At 45.1% G+C, this 20444-nt stretch overlaps 1 protein-coding gene across 1 annotated transcript in view; it reads left to right on the top strand.

Moving 5' to 3' along the window:
* PLPPR4 (phospholipid phosphatase related 4) overlaps nt 1–20444 on the top strand; it is a 126542-nt gene that overhangs the window by 41979 nt on the left and 64119 nt on the right. Inside the window, exon 2 of the mRNA XM_077277318.1 lies at nt 19009–19194. Within this exon, the coding sequence (XP_077133433.1) occupies nt 19009–19194 (186 nt within the window). The remainder of the gene's footprint in view (nt 1–19008; nt 19195–20444) is intronic.

Raw genomic sequence — 20444 nt, forward strand, 5'->3', positions numbered from 1 at the left:
AAGTGCCTACAGCCAGCCCATTTTCTTATGTTAGGCCTTTGAAGCCTGTCTGCGGTCCCTACTTTAAATACTCCTCCACTCACCACCACCAAGCTGCCTGCCCGTGTATCCATGTAACCGCTGTGAAACTGCCATGAGCCTATTGTTTGTTATTTTAGGCCTTTGATAGCCTGTCTGCGGTCCCTACTTTAAATACTCCTCCACTCACCACCAAGCTGCCTGTGTATCCATGTAACCGCTGTAAAACTGCCATGAGCCTATTGTTTGTTATTTTAGGCCTTTGATAGCCTGTCTGCGGTCCCTACTTTAAATACTCCTCCACTGACCAGACCACTGCTGCCCGTGTACCCCTGGAACCAATTATAAAGTGCCTACAGCCAGCCCATTTTCTTATGTTAGGCCTTTGAAGCCTGTCTGCGGTCCCTACTTTAAATACTCCTCCACTGACCAGACCACTGCTGCCCGTGTACCCCTGGAACCAATTATAAAGTGCCTACAGCCAGCCCATTTTCTTATGTTAGGCCTTTGAAGCCTGTCTGCGGTCCCTACTTTAAATACTCCTCCACTGACCAGACCACTGCTGCCCGTGTACCCCTGGAACCAATTATAAAGTGCCTACAGCCAGCCCATTTTCTTATGTTAGGCCTTTGAAGCCTGTCTGCGGTCCCTACTTTAAATACTCCTCCACTCACCACCACCAAGCTGCCTGCCCGTGTATCCATGTAACCGCTGTGAAACTGCCATGAGCCTATTGTTTGTTATTTTAGGCCTTTGATAGCCTGTCTGCGGTCCCTACTTTAAATACTCCTCCACTCACCACCAAGCTGCCTGTGTATCCATGTAACCGCTGTAAAACTGCCATGAGCCTATTGTTTGTTATTTTAGGCCTTTGATAGCCTGTCTGCGGTCCCTACTTTAAATACTCCTCCACTGACCAGACCACTGCTGCCCGTGTACCCCTGGAACCAATTATAAAGTGCCTACAGCCAGCCCATTTTCTTATGTTAGGCCTTTGAAGCCTGTCTGCGGTCCCTACTTTAAATACTCCTCCACTGACCAGACCACTGCTGCCCGTGTACCCCTGGAACCAATTATAAAGTGCCTACAGCCAGCCCATTTTCTTATGTTAGGCCTTTGAAGCCTGTCTGCGGTCCCTACTTTAAATACTCCTCCACTGACCAGACCACTGCTGCCCGTGTACCCCTGGAACCAATTATAAAGTGCCTACAGCCAGCCCATTTTCTTATGTTAGGCCTTTGAAGCCTGTCTGCGGTCCCTACTTTAAATACTCCTCCACTCACCACCACCAAGCTGCCTGCCCGTGTATCCATGTAACCGCTGTGAAACTGCCATGAGCCTATTGTTTGTTATTTTAGGCCTTTGATAGCCTGTCTGCGGTCCCTACTTTAAATACTCCTCCACTCACCACCAAGCTGCCTGTGTATCCATGTAACCGCTGTAAAACTGCCATGAGCCTATTGTTTGTTATTTTAGGCCTTTGATAGCCTGTCTGCGGTCCCTACTTTAAATACTCCTCCACTGACCACCAAGCTGCCTGCCCGTGTATCCATGTAACCGCTGTGAAACTGCCATGAGCCTATTGTTTGTTATGTTAGGCCTTTGATAGCCTCTCTGCGGTCCCTACTTTAAATACTCCTCCACTGACCAGACCACTGCTGCCCGTGTACCCCTGGAACCAATTATAAAGTGCCTACAGCCAGCCCATTTTCTTATGTTAGGCCTTTGAAGCCTGTCTGCGGTCCCTACTTTAAATACTCCTCCACTGACCAGACCACTGCTGCCCGTGTACCCCTGGAACCAATTATAAAGTGCCTACAGCCAGCCCATTTTCTTATGTTAGGCCTTTGAAGCCTGTCTGCGGTCCCTACTTTAAATACTCCTCCACTGACCAGACCACTGCTGCCCGTGTACCCCTGGAACCAATTATAAAGTGCCTACAGCCAGCCCATTTTCTTATGTTAGGCCTTTGAAGCCTGTCTGCGGTCCCTACTTTAAATACTCCTCCACTGACCAGACCACTGCTGCCCGTGTACCCCTGGAACCAATTATAAAGTGCCTACAGCCAGCCCATTTTCTTATGTTAGGCCTTTGAAGCCTGTCTGCGGTCCCTACTTTAAATACTCCTCCACTCACCACCACCAAGCTGCCTGCCCGTGTATCCATGTAACCGCTGTGAAACTGCCATGAGCCTATTGTTTGTTATTTTAGGCCTTTGATAGCCTGTCTGCGGTCCCTACTTTAAATACTCCTCCACTCACCACCAAGCTGCCTGTGTATCCATGTAACCGCTGTAAAACTGCCATGAGCCTATTGTTTGTTATTTTAGGCCTTTGATAGCCTGTCTGCGGTCCCTACTTTAAATACTCCTCCACTGACCACCAAGCTGCCTGCCCGTGTATCCATGTAACCGCTGTGAAACTGCCATGAGCCTATTGTTTGTTATGTTAGGCCTTTGATAGCCTGTCTGCGGTCCCTACTTTAAATACTCCTCCACTGACCAGACCACTGCTGCCCGTGTACCCCTGGAACCAATTATAAAGTGCCTACAGCCAGCCCATTTTCTTATGTTAGGCCTTTGAAGCCTGTCTGCGGTCCCTACTTTAAATACTCCTCCACTGACCACCAAGCTGCCTGCCCGTGTATCCATGTAACCGCTGTGAAACTGCCATGAGCCTATTGTTTGTTATGTTAGGCCTTTGATAGCCTGTCTGCGGTCCCTACTTTAAATACTCCTCCACTGACCAGACCACTGCTGCCCGTGTACCCCTGGAACCAATTATAAAGTGCCTACAGCCAGCCCATTTTCTTATGTTAGGCCTTTGAAGCCTGTCTGCGGTCCCTACTTTAAATACTCCTCCACTGACCAGACCACTGCTGCCCGTGTACCCCTGGAACCAATTATAAAGTGCCTACAGCCAGCCCATTTTCTTATGTTAGGCCTTTGAAGCCTGTCTGCGGTCCCTACTTTAAATACTCCTCCACTGACCAGACCACTGCTGCCCGTGTACCCCTGGAACCAATTATAAAGTGCCTACAGCCAGCCCATTTTCTTATGTTAGGCCTTTGAAGCCTGTCTGCGGTCCCTACTTTAAATACTCCTCCACTCACCACCACCAAGCTGCCTGCCCGTGTATCCATGTAACCGCTGTGAAACTGCCATGAGCCTATTGTTTGTTATTTTAGGCCTTTGATAGCCTGTCTGCGGCCCCTACTTGCAATACTCCTCCACTGACCACAATGCTGCCTGGAGTGCCTGCCTGTGTATCCATGTAACCGATGTAAAACTGCCATGACTGCCTACTGTTTGTTATTTTAGGCCTTTGATAGCCTGTCTGCAGCCCCTACTTGCAATACTCCTCCACTGACCACACCAATGCTGCCCGTGTACCCCTGGAACCTATTTAAAAGTTCATAGAGCCTAGTTATATATTTTATTTACTATTAATAAGGCCATGATGGACTACGCTGTACCACGCTACAAGCTAACCAGTCGACACTTCTTTTGCGAGAAAAGCCATCCCAACCCTCCACCAGCATGTAGAAGACCGCATTGTCCATGCACTCTGGCAATCTGTGAGTACAAAGGTGCACCTGACAACAGACGCATGGACCTGTAGGCATGGCCACGGAAGATTACGTGTCCATTACGGCGCAATGGGTTAATGTGGTGGATGCATGGTCCACAGGGGACAGCCTACTAAGTCTGTCTGCAGTCCCTAATTCAAATTGTCCTCCACTGTCTAAATCGGAACTTCCACCTTCTGGCTTTCGGCCTATAGTATCAGAAATTAAACTGCATTTGGCCTTCAACTTTGGTTAGGGCCTACTAACGGCTTCTGCCCCTCACTGGTGTTGTCCTCAACTAAATAAAGCTGAGCTTCAACCTTCCGGCTCTCATTATGTGGTTTTAAAAAAAAAAATGGTGGTTAGGGCCTACTAACGGCTTCTGCCCCTCCCTGGTGTTGTCCTCAACTAAATAAAGCTGAGCTTCAACCTTCCGGCTCTCATTAAGTGGTTTTAAAACAAAAATGGTGGTTAGGGCCTACTAACGGCTTCTGCCCCTCCCTGGTGTTGTCCTCAACTAAATAAAGCTGAGCTTCAACCTTCCGGCTCTCATTATGTGGTTTTAAAAAAAAAAATGGTGGTTAGGGCCTACTAACGGCTTCTGCCCCTCCCTGGTGTTGTCCTCAACTAAATAAAGCTGAGCTTCAACCTTCCGGCTCTCATTAAGTGGTTTTAAAACAAAAATGGTGGTTAGGGCCTACTAACGGCTTCTGCCCCTCCCTGGTGTTGTCCTCAACTAAATAAAGCTGAGCTTCAACCTTCCGGCTCTCATTAAGTGGTTTTAAAAAAAAAAATGGTGGTTAGGGCCTACTAACGGCTTCTGCCCCTCCCTGGTGTTGCCCTCAACTAAATAAAGCTGAGCTTCAACCTTCTGCTCCAAATTACCATTTTAAAAAATGCAATAGGCTTTTCCGGCCTACTAAAGGTGTCTGCCACTCCCTGGTGTTGTCCTCAACTGAACAAAGCTGAGCTTCCACATTCTGGCTTTCGCCCTATACTATCAGATATTAAACTGCATTTGGCCTACTAGTGTGGTTAGGCCCTTGAAACAGTGTCTGCTGCTCTTGGGTTTGCTACTCCACTGAACAAAGCAATGCCGCCTGTTTAGTCCTGTTACCAATTTTGAACTGCATGTAGCCTACTTTATTCTTTGGCCCTATATCTGTTTCCTCCTCATCCTGCCCATTGCCCAGCCACTGCTAAATGAGTCTGCTGGTACATTGACCTAGACCACTACATTCCCCTTGTACTCTACACAGCCAGAATCTGTCCCTGCTGAAAGTAAGGTTCCCCTTCCCGCATGTTATACCACCTTACACAGGGACAAAGAGGAAGGTGCAGATGAAAGTGCAGGTTCCTTCATCAGGTGGGGGGGCATACTCGTTGGCGACGTCACTGGCACAGGGCCCCTCAGAGTACGCAAAAGTGTCGCTGCTGGTGGGAGGCGCCCCCGCCATGCAAACACACCGCCGTACTTTGAGGGGCCCTGTGCCAGTGGCAATGCGAACGAGTGGGCCCCCCCCCTGCTTGCTCAGGATCACAGCACTTGCAACTTTTAAATACTTACCTTTCCCTGCAACACCGCCGTGACGTAGTCCGCATTTCCTGGGCCCACGAAAAACTTGAGCCGGCCCTACTCCCCCCACAACTTTTGCCAAATGACCCCCAATTCCCTATGCCCAACTATTATTATAAAGTTAATTAAGATTGACAAGCTTCAGAAACAAGAATGGATGTTTTTGGCATTAAAATGGGCACTGTAGGTGTTTTCCTGGCCTCCACTCACTGCCGACTATGCTTCCCCATTGACTTGCATTGGGTTTCGTGTTTCGGTCGATCCCCGACTTTTAGCGATAATCGGCCGACTGCACTCGACTCGACTCTGGACAAAATCGGGTTTCCCAAAACCCTACTCGATCTTAAAAAAATGAAAGTCGCTCAACCCTACTATTGACATAAATTGATGAATACTAATGACGGGTAAACTTCAGACTGAAATTTTAGAAAGCCACTGATTAAAGTCTCCATATGAAATTTTGGAGGTGCTTATTGTATTTACCTATTGGAAAGAAGATTGCTTGTGTTATGGTCATATTTTGGAAAATTTCCTCCTTTCCATGAACCACAAAGAAACAAAATGCTTAATTTATTCTTCTAATCTGTCCTGCCATATGAAAAGCTGGTGTCTACTGTTAGAACAAACAGTTTAATAATCACAGAGAAAGCATCCGTGTCTTTAAAGAGTTCAAAAAGAAGGCAGCGCTTACTATAATTATTGGCGTAATTAGCAACGCTGTGAATGTCACAAGCAGTTCTATGCTGTCAAAATAAGTCTCTAAAAAAAACGTGCTATAATGTACAAAGTTCACTTATTAAGTCTCCAAAGTGTCTTTGAGTTTAATTGAACTAAATAGTTATAAATCTATAAACTCTACACCCCAACAGAAAACTGGATTATATCAAGGTGATCCTATAAGTGCAAGAACAACTAAGATCTAAAGCCTATTATCCTGACCAACATTGTAAGAGCAAAATTCTTAGCTGTATCTTCTAACGCATGACTGTATGCAGTCAGGTAACTTGTGTGTGGATCCCGGTGTAACAGGCCAAATTAATCCCTGTCCCTATTAAACCCAGGTAAAGTTTGGCCCAGGCCAGAGTATAGCCCGAGGGATAAACTGTCCCAGGTCAAGCTATACTCGGGGTAAAAAATAGCCAAGGCCAAACTAAACCCATCTAGGCTACAATATACCTCTCTATTTTATGATTCTATGTAAATTAGATAGATTTTTTATACCATTTTTTAATAATCTAAAACTGACTTACAGGTAGAGGGAAGGTATTTGTATTGTTAATTACATGATGAAGATTGATCTTAGGCAACTTTCACACTAACGTCGTGCACTGCACGTTGCTATGCGACGTTGCAGCTCAGCGACGCATAATGTGGAAGCACCGCACAACGGGGGCAGCGGATGCTGTATTACATCGCATCCGCTGCCCCATTGTGAGGTGCGGGGAGGCGGGGGCGGAGTCCGGCCGCGCATGCGCAGTCGGAAAAGACGCTATCGACGCACAAAAAAAAGTTACATGTAACTTTTTTTGTGCCGACGGTCCGACGCAACATGAAGCAACCGTCGCACGTCGGTTGCGACGTGTGGCAATGCATCGCACTGCATCGCTAATTCAAGTCTATGGAGAAAAACGCATCCTGCAAGCAATTTTGCAGGATGCGTTTTTTTCTACAGAACGACGCATAGCAACTTGCAGTGCACGACGCTAGTGTGAAAGAGGCCTTACAATACAATGTGACTCATAAAGGACAACAGTCCTTACATCTGAGATTACACTGCTGTCCAGTAAGACAAGGGCTTTTATATTAGAATGCAATTGTAACTTGATCTTATCACTTCACTTGTTTTCACACCCTGTTTCTGATTGGTTGACAAGTGTGCAGATCTCTTTCTATCATACTCACACAGCTGTCTTTAATGTGTAACTACTGAGAAGTGCGGCAGGATTATTTACCTCATTATATCCTTGACATGGGAATGTGGAAAACCACATGAAAAACGACCAAACTGGGTGCTAATACAACAACATCTTTTTTTTAAAAAAAAACTTGTCTATGCTGATTATTAATAAAGATGTTGTTGTATTAGCACCCAGTTTGGTCGTTTTTCATGTGGTTTTCCACATTCCCATGTCATGCTATGTTATACGGCTGGGTTTATATGCATCCAGTATAGGGCAATGGTAATGTTTATGGAGATTTGATAATGTTGCCATTTAATACCTTTATTTCTCATTATATTCTTGTGGAACTCTAACATTTTTACCAATTGAAGTTTTTCTGGTTCAAGTAATAAAAGCCCTTGTGTTTAGCACTTTAAGATTTAAGTAAGTTATCTTCTCACATAACTTATGTAATAAACATAAACCCCCAATAAGATGTTGAAAAATTAAGTAATTCTTGTGAATATCACTCAACGCTGCTGATATAAAGGGAGGCCTCATCTGGCATGAAGGGGTATGAAATGGCCTAGGCCAATTTATATCCAGCAGTATAAATTGGCCTAGGCCATAATATACCCAGGGTATAATCAAGCCTAGGCCGCTTTAACACCTAGTATAGCCTGAACTCGGATTATACTATGGCCTGTTACATCAGAATATTGTTATTTAGTGCTTGTTATGGGTTTTGGTATGGGGTGTGGCTCACAGGATCCTCTGAGGTGTATATTTAAGCTGATTTGCATAATTACCATGTGAGCCACACCCTTTTGGTAAATAACATCAAAAATTGCATACAAAGTAGACCCATATCTCTGGAACCATATGGCAGCTTTAAAAAAAATAAACAAAATAGAAAAAATAAAATAATGTCTAATACTCAGGGGAGCTGTGGGAATAAAATAAGAGCAAAAACTGAACACTTTTGATCTGGTGACAGGTCCTCTTTAAATCCAGTACTGTTGACTTTTGTTATTTGTGTCTTCCATCCATATTAGTGTGCAATGGTGCCCCAGGTATCTTCGGAGCCTAACAATTTATCTGCTATAAGCAGTTGCACTGATTTTCAAGGTGTCTTAGCAAGTCCATCCCTCACGCTCACAATCAGACATAAGTCTGTAATTTACATGTTTGCATCAACCATCACGTAATTACTAAACAGTAAGAAAAAAGTCTACTCCTCAGATATTCCTACAGATCTACCCCAGACATTTGGAAAGATCTATCTGTCACCATGAAAAACAGCCCTGAACTATTCTGTGGATAACTGAAGAGGCACAAATTCCCAAACTGCAATTATTTTCCCTTTCCATTCCCAGTAGTAAGTCAGCAAAAAGTCTGTACTCTGCGTCCCTGGTTGCGCTGAGAGAAGTAGTACAGTGGACCCCAAGATATTCATTAGCATACCAAGTACAGGTCAGTTCCCAGTGGGGGAGCGAAGTTGGGTTCAGAAATAACATTTACATATTATGCAAATTATAGTATTTCAAGAAAGATTTTCACAGTGACAAATTCTTCTAACCAGTTCTGTTCTTTACTAGATTTATTATTGAATTTTAATTTTTTCGTCTATCAATCATATTACAATAAGAGAAAAAGTGCTTATATACTTTACTCCATGGGTACTCAACTTTTTGCACTTAAGGCCTCACTTCTCTAAACATAGTAATACCTGGCCTCATCTTTGGTCAATGTCCATTCGAGTAGTACCATTTGTCTCGATTTATCTTCCATCCATGCCTAAATCAGTAGAAATGCAAAGAAACAAAAACTGACCTGCATATCGGAATGAAGCAAACATGAAAAGATGCAGACTGCTGTGACTGCCTTGTGTGCAAACCAAAGCGTGCAGCAGCAAACTGCGAGCGCCAAGTTATATGCAAACATGGAATATATGACTTGTAAATGGCATTAATGCAAACAAAGATTATACTTCTAAAATTGAGGTACTTAACACAAAAATTGGCTAATTTGTGTGCACCCACTAGCCTCGATAAGGCTAGGGTCACACAACCGATATTCTCGTGTCTGAGAAAATCGTTCCTCTTATGCTGATCACACTCTGATCAGTGTGTGATTATAGTGTGATCCAGTTTTCTCGGATGTGGAAAAGATGGAAAAAAAGTCTCCATTTTCTCCTTTCTGTCAGTCCATGAAAATCGGACCAAACCCGAAGTGCAGTCCAATTTTTTTGACGGACCCATTGAATTGCATGGCCTAGTGCGATCTGATTTATGGATGCAAATCGTGCATGTTACGATTTTTTTCCTAAATCCGAGGAAAAAAAATCAGACATGTGCATGACCTCATAGAATAACATTAGTGATGAGCGAATATACTTGTTACTTGAGATTTCCTGAGCACGCTCTGGTGACCTCCAAGTACTTTTTAGTGCTCGGAGATTTAGTTTTCATCACTGCAGCTGAATGATTTACATCTGTTAGCCAGCATAAGTACATGTGGGGGTTGCCTGGTTGCTAGGGAATCCCCACATGTAATCAAGCTGGTAAACAGATGTAAATCATTCAGCTGAGGTGAGGAAAACAATCTCTGAGCACTAAAAAATACTCGGAGACCCAGAGGTGTATCTAGCGTTTCTGGCACCCGGGGCAAGAATTCATTTTGGCGACCCCCCCCAAGGACATATGCCCCCCGTCAGCCCCATCATTGTCCTCTCCTCCTCCACCATCCCTATCATTGCTCTCTCCCCAACAGCCCCATCTTTGCCCTCTCCTCCCCCCACACACACCATTCACTTCTCTGGACATTCCCCTGCAGCGCGATATACACACACACACACACCCAATACTGAGCCATACACACACACACATACACACACATATTCACACACATTCACACACACACATATTCACACACACACACATTCACACACACACATATTCACACACACACACATTCACACACACACATTCACACACACACATTCACACACACACATTCACACATTCACACACACACATTCACACACACACACACACATTCACACACACACACACACATTCACACACACACATTCACACACACACACATTCACACACACACATTCACACACACACACACACACACACATTCACACACACACACACACATTCACACACACACACACACACATTCACACACACACACACACATTCACACACACACATTCACACACACACACACATTCACACACACACACACATTCACACACACTCACATACACACACACTCACATACACACACACATACACACATTCACATACACACACACTCACATACACACACATTCACACACACCTCTCACCTCTCCTCGCGCTCTGCCGCAGCAGCTCCATCGCCTTCCTCTGACACAGCCGGCCACTGAATGATGACGTCATCCAGCGGCGCGTCTGTGTAAGAGGAAGCAAGAGGAAGCAGGAAGGCAGATCATTGGGCAGCGGAGCTGCAGGGATTTCTCCCTGCTCGCCGCAGCCACTCTGCAGGGGCTCCCCTCCCCTCTGCACACGTTGGGAGCCGGCGCGCTGCAGCTTCTCTGTGCCGGCTGTCAGCTTGACAGTCGGCACAGAGAACAGCTGACTCCCAGACCGGGGGCGGCAGAATGCAGCCACCGGGGGAGACACTGCGGACAGCCGAATTAGGCGGCCCGACTGCACCCCCCTGCCGGCTGCGCCCGGGGCACATGCCCCAGCTGCCCCCCCCCCTAGATACGCCACTGTGGAGACCACCCAAGAGTGCTCGGGAAATCCCGAGTAACGAGTATATTCGCTCATCACTAGTGTTGAGCGATACTGTCCGATACTTGAAAGTATCGGTATCGGAAAGTATCGGCCGATACCGGCAAAATATCGGATCCAATCCGATACCGATACCCGATACCAATACAAGTCAATGGGACTCATGTATCGGACGGTATTCCTGATGGTTCCCAGGGTCTGAAGGAGAGGAAACTCTCCTTCAGGCCCTGGGAACCATATAAATGTGTAAAAGAAAGAATTAAAATAAAAAATATCGCTATACTCACCTCTCCGACGCAGCCGGGACTTCAGCGAGGGAACCGGCAGCGTTGTTTGTTTAAAATTCGCGCTATTACTTGGTTACGTGAATTCCCGGCTTGTGATTGGTCAGGTCGGCCATGTTGCCGGGACGCGGACCAATCACAGCAAGCCGTGACGAAATTACGTCACGGCTTGCTGTGATTGGTCCGCGTCCCGGCAATATGGCCGCCCTGACCAATCACAAGCCGTGACGTCACGGGAGGCTGGACACGCGCTCATTTTAAAATGGGCGCGTGTCCAGCCTCCCGTGACGTCACGGCTTGTGATTGGTTGCGCCGCGGTCAACCAATCACAAGCCGGGAGGCTGGACGCGCTCATTTTAAAATGGGCGCGTGTCCAGCCTCCCGTGACGTCACGGCTTGTGATTGGTTGCGCCGCGGTCAACCAATCACAAGCCGGGAGGCTGGACGCGCTCATTTTAAAATGGGCGCGTGTCCAGCCTCCCGTGACGTCACGGCTTGTGATTGGTCAGGGCGGCCATATTGCCGGGACGCGGACCAATCACAGCAAGCCGTGACGTAATTTCGTCACGGCTTGCTGTGATTGGTCCGCGTCCCGGCAACGTGGCCGACCTGACCAATCACAAGCCGGGAATTCACGTAACCAAGTAATAGCGCGAATTTTAAACAAACAACGCTGCCGGTTCCCTCGCTGAAGTCCCGGCTGCGTCGGAGAGGTGAGTATAGCGATATTTTTTATTTTAATTCTCTCTTTTACACATTTTAACATTAATGTTGTTGCGATACCCGATACCCGATACCACAAGAGTATCGGAATCCCGGTATCGGAATTCCGATACAGCAAGTATCGGCCGATACCCGATACTTGCAGCATCGGAATGCTCAACACTACTCATCACTAAATAACAATGGTCTGTGTGCGGATCACACTTGGACTGAAAATATGGTTGTGTACATGAAACCTAAGACATACCGTATTTTTCGGACTATAAGACGCACCGGACGATAAGACGCACCCCAAATTTTCATAATAAAAATAAGGAAAAAAAAAAATTTTTCAAATGGGGGTACGTCTTACAGTCCGAATTCAGCTTACCAGTGAAGGGCTCGCCACAGGTGGAGAAGTCACAGGGGCCTTTCGGTGGTGCGTTGGCCTCCAGGAAATCCCATCCCAGGCTGGTGCTCTGTGCTTGGGCAGGGGTGGAGGCTCTGTGTCCGGGGCAGGGGCTGGGCTCCGGGGGCACAGGCTGGGCTCTGGGGGCACAGGCTGGGCTGCCGGCAGTGGCTGTGCTCTGGGGCACAGGCTGTGCTGCGGGGCACAGGCTGGGCTCTGGGGCACAAGCTGTGCTGCGGGCAGTGGCTGGGCTCTGGGGGCACAGGCTGGGCTCTGGGGGCACAGGCTGGGCTCTGGGGGCACAGGCTGGGCTCTGGGGGCACAGGCTGGGCTCTGGGGGCACAGGCTGGGCTCTGGGGGCACAGGCTGGGCTCTGGGGGCACAGGCTGGGCTCTGGGGGCACAGGCTGGGCTCTGGGGGCACAGGCTGGGCTCTGGGGGCACAGGCTGGGCTCTGGGGGCACAGGCTGGGCTCTGGGGGCACAGGCTGGGCTCTGGGGGCACAGGCTGTGCTGCCGGCAGTTGCTGGGCTCTGGGGCACAGGCTGTGCTGCGGGGCTGTGGCAGCGGCTCTCTGGGCTCAGTGGGGGCTCCGACGGCATATACGGTACTTACAAATTATGCGGCAGCAGCAGCGGGGGCGGTCCCGATGCAGCCATGCTGGTGCAGCTGTGGCTGTGCTGCGGGCAGGGACTGTGCTGCAGGCAGGGGCTGTGCTGTGGGGCTGTGGCAGCGGCTCTCTAGGCTCAGTGGGGGCTCCGACGGCATTTCTTCAAAGCCCGGAGGCCCCCCGCTCATCCGGCATGTTGCGGTGGCCTCCGAGAACATGGGCGCCAGGAAAATGGCCGCCGGGCCAGCACACGCTCAGATTCAGATCTTGTTGCTGAGATCTCGCCCCGAGATCTCGGGAGACGAGATCTCGTTGACGAGATTTGAATCTGAGAGTGCGCCGGCCCGGCGGCCATTTTCCTGGCGCCTATGTTCTCGGAGGCCACCGCAACATGCCGGATGAGCGGGGGGCCTCCGGGCTTTGAAGAAATGCCGTCGGAGCCCCCACTGAGCCTAGAGAGCCGCTGCCACAGCCCCACAGCACAGCCCCTGCCTGCAGCACAGTCCCTGCCCGCAGCACAGCCACAGCTGCACCAGCATGGCTGCATCGGGACCGCCCCCGCTGCTGCTGCCGCATAATTTGTAAGTATATTCCGACTACAAGACGCACCCCCATTTTCCCCTTACATTTTGGGGGAAAAAAGTGCGTCTTGTAGTCCGAAAAATACGGTACCTTTCTTTGATAGAACACTAACCCTTATTATATACACCTGTGCAAAGCTTACAAACATAAATTGCTCACAATTTTTCTGGTACAGAAAAAAAATCAATTTTTCATCACTATCTTTGATCTGGTCTTCATCAGTGTTTGGTCAGTTTCAGTTTTTCCCATCAGTGTTTCATCAGTGATATTTATGAATGAAAAAAAATTATTCATTGCAATTTTAATCCAAGACAGCACATGGATTGCACACTGATGCCGTCTGTAGGCTGGCCATGATCTCCACGGAGTCTTAGACTTCGATGAGTAATTTTGATATATGACTCAAATAAAAAACGAACATGTTTCCTTGTTAGGCCTCATTCACATGTCCATTAATAATAATAAATAATACTTTTATTTCTTCAAAGCCAATATATTCTGCAGCGCTTTATAATTCAGAAGGAACATGTACAGACAATAGCAGACATGAGAGAGTAACACATATTTCTACAATTGCAAGGTGTGACGGCCCTGCTCGCAAGCTTCTAATCTATGAGGACGCAGGGAAGATGCAATGATTTTAATAAATAAGGGTATTCAAATAAAGCTGTGTGAAGGGGTCATCGACTAGTATCTGTATAAGTACAAATACAAAGTGCTATTGAGTGAATGGAGAGTATGGGAACAGATGATTGAAGGCACCATTTTCTGAGGAAAATTTAGGAAGGGAGAACAGTGGTGAGATGATAAGCCAGTCTAAAGAAATGTGTTTTGAGGCCACACTGAAAACTGTGGATACTGGGAATTCATTGTATTGCCTGGGATAGTAAAATCCATAGAATTGGCACAGCATGAGAGAAATCTTTGAGACAGGAATGGGAATTTCTGATTAAAGATTATGCTAATCTTAGATCCTTAACAGAATGGAGAAGACAGGTAGGATGGTAGACAGAGATGAGGGAGGATGGTGCAGACCTGTGGACAGCTTTTTGTATAAGAAAGAAAAGTTTATATTGGACTCTGAAGCAGAGGGGTAAGCAGTGCAATGAGTGGCACAGAGTGGAGGCATCGGTGTAGCGGTTGGACAGAAATATGATTCTAACTGCTACATTCAAGATGGATATGAAAGGAGAATTTTAAGAGGGTGACCAATAAGTAGAGAGTTGCAGTAGTTCAGGCAAGAATATATCAGAACAACAGAAATAGTTTTTGCAATTTCAAAAGTAAGAAAAGGTTGAATAATAGATATGCTTTTGAGTTGCTGGTGACATGAGTGAGTGCGGGATTGGATATAGGGAGTGAAGGAAAGATCTGAGTCAGATATAACCCTGAGATAGTGAGCACCCTTTTTTCACATATGTGTTCTACGTATCTGTGATTTTCATGGACAGAACACATACCCATTATAATCTATGGAGCTGTTCACATACCAGTATTTTATTGCTGCCTTGTGTCCGCAAAATAAATTGCGAAGACATGTCCATTTTTGGTCCAAGTTACATGTGTTACTCAGTCTCTATTTTATCCTGAGGTCTGTCAGTTTGTGCTACATTTTCATTAAAAAAAAGGGCTAAAATCTTTGAGGGCATTGGTTGCCTATGAAGTTTGGTACTAGAAACCTTCCTCAAATCTTGCATAACTCTCTATCTATCTATCTATCTATCTATCTATCTATCTATCTATCTATCGTAAAAAGAAAGGCTCATTACAGCCAAAATGTCGCCACTCCACCAGGGCTATTAAAATCCCTTTTGTATTTTCTAAAATACTGGAGAGCTGCCTCTTTTTTCTGAATTTATATCTATCTATCTAACTATCAAAAAAATTCTGTACATTCAGAGGACTACTGACTGAAAGGGTGCTAAGGAGTTAACTGTAAGTGAAGTTGTTAAAAAAGTGCCTAAGCACTAACAGGATCCTGCTGTCCTGCTGGCAATTTAGCTGTGTCTGCTGATGTTTTGTTTCTGCTCTGCTTTGTTGATAGTGCGTGACTGACAGCATCATGCTGATTGACCCCTTAACTTTGGGTAGCCGGCTGTCAATCTGCAAGATATCAGCAGTCACGCCCCGTCGACAGAGCAGCTTGGAAGAAGAAGAGCTGCTCTGTTGATAGCGTGTGACTGCCAACATCATGTTGATTGACCCTCTAACTGCGGGTAGCCGGCTATCAATCAGCAAGATGTCAGCAGTCAAACCCTTCGACACAGCAGCTCGGAAGAAGAAGAGCTGCTCTGTTGATAGGGCATGACTGCCAACATCATGTTGATTTACCCCCTAATTGCAGAGACAGGTGTCAATCAGCAAGATGTCAGCAGTCACGCCCCGCCAACAGAGCAGATCAGAAGAAGAAGAGATGCTCTGTTGAGAGGGAGCAGCCGAATTGACTACAGGAGCGGTCTGTGCCAGTGAAGAAAGGTGCTGAGCACAAAAGGCAGGTAGTTAGCAACTAAATGCCTGTTAGTACTTAGGCACTTTTTTTTAACACAGGTCTGAATATCCCCATTAAAGGGAACATGTAACAAAAAATAGGCACCGTGTTATAGAGCAGGGGGAGCTGAGCAGACTGATATTGATTTTGTAAGATTTAATATAACCTGTCATTTATTGCTTTATACCTATGCTCTTTTGGGAGTGTTTGGTCCTTTGGGTGGTCCTATTAGTGACTGACAGCTGTATCTGTATACACACTTATGCCAAGAAAGTGGTTAGTCACTGATAGGACCGCCTACTGGACCAAACTGGACCAGAAAAAGCAGAGGATTAAATGATGAAAATACAGGCTATAGCTAGTGTTTTTCACAAAAGTAGATGACAACATACTCACCTCCTCCGCTCTATAACATGGTGCCTGCAGATTATACTGCATTTTAATGGTGACAATTCCCTTAGCCCTATAGCTTATGCACGTGGATGACCGGGGCTGTTGGCAACGTATCAGTGTGTCATAATCTTATCTCCAGGGGGCCCGATCGGGTGATGGAGAGGTCCCTCTCCCTCTGTCTAAACATTTAGATGCTGACGTCAGCATTGACCTCATTGTAGGGTTGAATCTTTTATAAATGAATAATGTATTATCCAAATTAAAAAAGTAAAACATAAATAAATTCTTATAGTGTAATCTGTCATCAAAGACAAGGCAAATATTAATGTTATCTCTAGATGATTTATTTCTGAGGATTAGGAGATAATTTTTCCTGCAGAGTTTTAGGCTATAGGGAAAATTAAAAGAAAAAATATATTTTCATGACATTTTGTGCTCTGAGCAGCTGAGGTCACTTTTTAACCACATGTGGCATTACCTTGGGGATACAAGAAGTGTACTGACTTCCGTTGGGTAGCATTCATGTTTCTAGTGCTTTTGCATAGAATATGTCAGTTTCACCCTAATTTTATTTTAAAAAATCTACTTGAATTTTGTCAAATGTTAGAAAAATCTAATAAATGTCTTCTCTTTGGTTAATTAGTAACCAATATCTTTAGAGCTGGTTCTATTAAGGTTCTGTAATATTTACACTCTTATACTATACCTTATAATGCTATTTATATCATAATTTTTGCTTTTTTGTTATTTACTTGCACTATGAATTTTGAAATTTTTGCTTTATAAATGCTAATACTTCCTTTGTTGTGGCTATAGACATTCAAAACTAAACGTTATTATTAAATTAAAATAATTTATCTTTGTTAACGAGCCTTTGAACAGTTACTAAAACCATAAATCAGATTCTATTTATTTAGAATAATATTGGGCCAATCATTCAATTTATTACATGTAGGAAAGCAGAGTAAAGGCCCCCATACACATTAAATTAACGTTGACCAAAGCTGCCGATATCGACAGGTTCAGGTCGCAGTCTATTGGTCTATTGTCTATGAGGCCTTTTCTGACATATGATGTTGGAAGAAAGAAGGTTGCTGTGTGTCAGATTTCAGACTGTCCACCCTTTTGTTCTGTTAGAGATAAGACATACCTGTGGACAACTGTCTTGAAGAGCACAATGGAGGGCTCAGCCAGCTGAGCTCTCCTGTGTATGGGAGAGTCAGGGGAGATAGGAGCCAGCCGAGCCGTCTGCTGAACCATCGTCCAGCCCAAAACTAACTAAATTGTATAGGGTACATAAGGCCTTATGTCTGAATCTTGCTAGCTTATAAGAATACCTGAGGATTCTCCAGTGAATAAAGGCTTTTAAGACTGTCTACTTTATGGTATCATTGCGGAAATCTTAATCCATCCTGTTACTACCCTCAACTCTACAGCTCAATTCCCTGTGCAGCCCATGAAGATAATGAGTAAACAATTGCCTTTTATCCATTGGAATTAACGTCACGTTATTGACCCATGTGAACACTTCCTAAGATATTCCGATCAACTTCTACACACACTCTAAGCGGTACACTGGAGTGGACATAAATGGGCAAATGAAGTGACCGCCACCATTTTGATTCCTATGAACATAAGTCCACTACCAAACTTTCCTCCCCATAGACAACAGAGGGTCTTAAAGGTGTTGCCTCATATTTATATTTTTAGGAGTGCACTATCCCTCTGAATCCTAGCTCCCGGCTTGCCACAGATTCACATTTCAGGCCACTATCTCGAACTGCCAGCTTTCTGAAGCTACAAGCAGAGGCAGTTTGTTTTTGGCAGCATGGGAGTTATGTTGAGACCAGGGATCCAGCCAGCTTCAAATCGTCTCTTGCAGGCTGTATAGCAAACATCTTGCAAGTTTTCCTAGAAAATCAATCACCTCTGAGGTGGTGGGTACTCTTGGCAATGAGAAGTACATTATAGAAAAATGTAAAATCTTGAGAACAAAGAGGATTTTTAATAAGAGGTAAATTGCAAAGTTGCTTGTTTTTACAAGCACTTTGCAATTTTACAAATATAATGAGAAAACCCCTTTAAACTAAAAAGCTGCGGGTAGCAATGAGGTGCAGTGGCAATTTGTGGCACACACTGTTACAGTGTATTAGTATGTTTATCAAGGAGTAGCCAAAATAGTAATTACCATATTACTGTGGATTTTGCCCAAGTAAGATCCTATCCCATGTAAATTTTGTAGAAAATATGGCACTAAGGTAACTGGTGTAACAAGATAATTTTATTGTGTGTAGGTCATCCAAAATTAAAGAAGACTTTTCAGCCATATAATCATCTTCATCAGTCAGACAGATAGCGGTGTGCACAAGGATACAGGCAATAATGACCGCTCTGGATAACCAGCATGTGCATGAGTGAACGCCACTCACTGCCGCAGCACATGCTGGTTATCCAGATCCAGTCACACACAGATTTGTTGTTGGTGATCCATTCTATGGAAAGGTTGCTAATTTAGTAAGCATGAGCAATCCCTTTAAGCGGGCAACAAAAGCAAATTATGCAAGAATGTACAGTGCAGGACATATCTAGCTACATTTTTCACACGCCATTTTGTTTCAAATATGCAATATAGTTTTTATGGATGCAGGTGCATCTTTACGTACTTTGCTTTCTATTTGCATTGATTTTTTTTCTTTTTTTTTCACTATAGCTGCCTATTCTGGCCTCATCAGTGGTGAGCCTCTACTTTCTGGAGTTGACAGATGTCTTCAAGCCAGTACATTCAGGGTTTAGCTGCTATGACAGAAGCCTTAGTATGCCCTATATTGAACCTACTCAAGAATCTATCCCGTTCCTTATGCTGCTCTGTTTGGCATTTGCAGGACCAGCAGCAACAGTAAGTATTACCATTGTGTCTTACCTATACCGCCTTAATGGAAAAAGTCAATCTTACAAGTGTTATAGTGCACAATCCGCATGTTTGAGACAACTTCTACCCATTTAAGATTGAGGGCTCTTATGTATTTATACACTGGACAGTCCCAATAGACACATCAATGTAGAGCAGATTTTCCATCACTCATATTTAAGCATATTACTCCTAAACGTAAGTTCATGTCGCCCAACATTGAACCTTCATACTGCTAACTATACGGCATAATTAATCACAGTGCACCACAAGAAGGCAACAAAACCAAACACTCATGATGATCTGCATGTGAGCGCTGGCGGACATAGAGAAAGGCTGCTGCGCAAGAACAATATAAGGGCACTTTTCACCCAATAGGTCATCATAATGTACAATTACGTCAGCTTTGGAGGTAGAAGTGGCCCCCTTACTTCTCTGGCCCCTATGTGGCCGCACAGGTTGCACCAATGATATGTCCTCCCCTGCATGTAAGTGCTTATGAGTTTGCATGGTACAAAAGAAAGTTAGGGGCAGGAGTCCTAATACAGCGCACACAGTGGAAAACTTCTGCGTATGCTAAAAACCCACTTCTTGGTTTGATACTAGTTTCTTCTCCATGACATACGGTACATTGCCGTCAATGTGATTGTGGCATTACTGTATTACATAACCCTGCTATAGATGCAACTATGGAGGCAGCAATAAAGACTTTTTCTTATTTATATTATTAAAGGGACTTTTTGGGACTATGTCATATATTTGCCCTAAGAGAATGTTATAAAAAAGAAAACCCTTTGACTTACTCTCCCCTTTAGTGCTGCTGCTTTGAAGTTGCTCACAAGTACCAGGAGTTTTGATTTCCCATCAATTAATTCCCTGATCACCGCAGGCAATCACTGGTCCCAGTAGTGAGGTTTACATTTTCAACATGTAATCGCTGAGGGGAGTCATTGGCTACAGAAGTCAGATGACTGATGAATGAAACATCATTCCCTATGGAACTGATGGGGACCACTGAGTTGGCAATGCTTGAGCGAAGGGGGATCCAAGTAATAAATAATTGTTATTTAATTCACATTACATATCTTAGGGGCAATAATGTATAATCCTTGGAGTCTTCTTTCATAACTGTTGGGCACTTTCCTTTTTCATGCCTACCTTTTTTTCTCAAGGTATTCCTCTGTGTTGTATGCTTTTTGGCTTTGCTGGTCTTCACTCCTTTTTTTTGTTTAGGTCAT

The sequence above is a fragment of the Ranitomeya variabilis genome, chromosome 8 (genome assembly GCF_051348905.1).
Source record: "Ranitomeya variabilis isolate aRanVar5 chromosome 8, aRanVar5.hap1, whole genome shotgun sequence".
Taxonomy (NCBI): Eukaryota; Metazoa; Chordata; class Amphibia; order Anura; family Dendrobatidae; genus Ranitomeya; species Ranitomeya variabilis.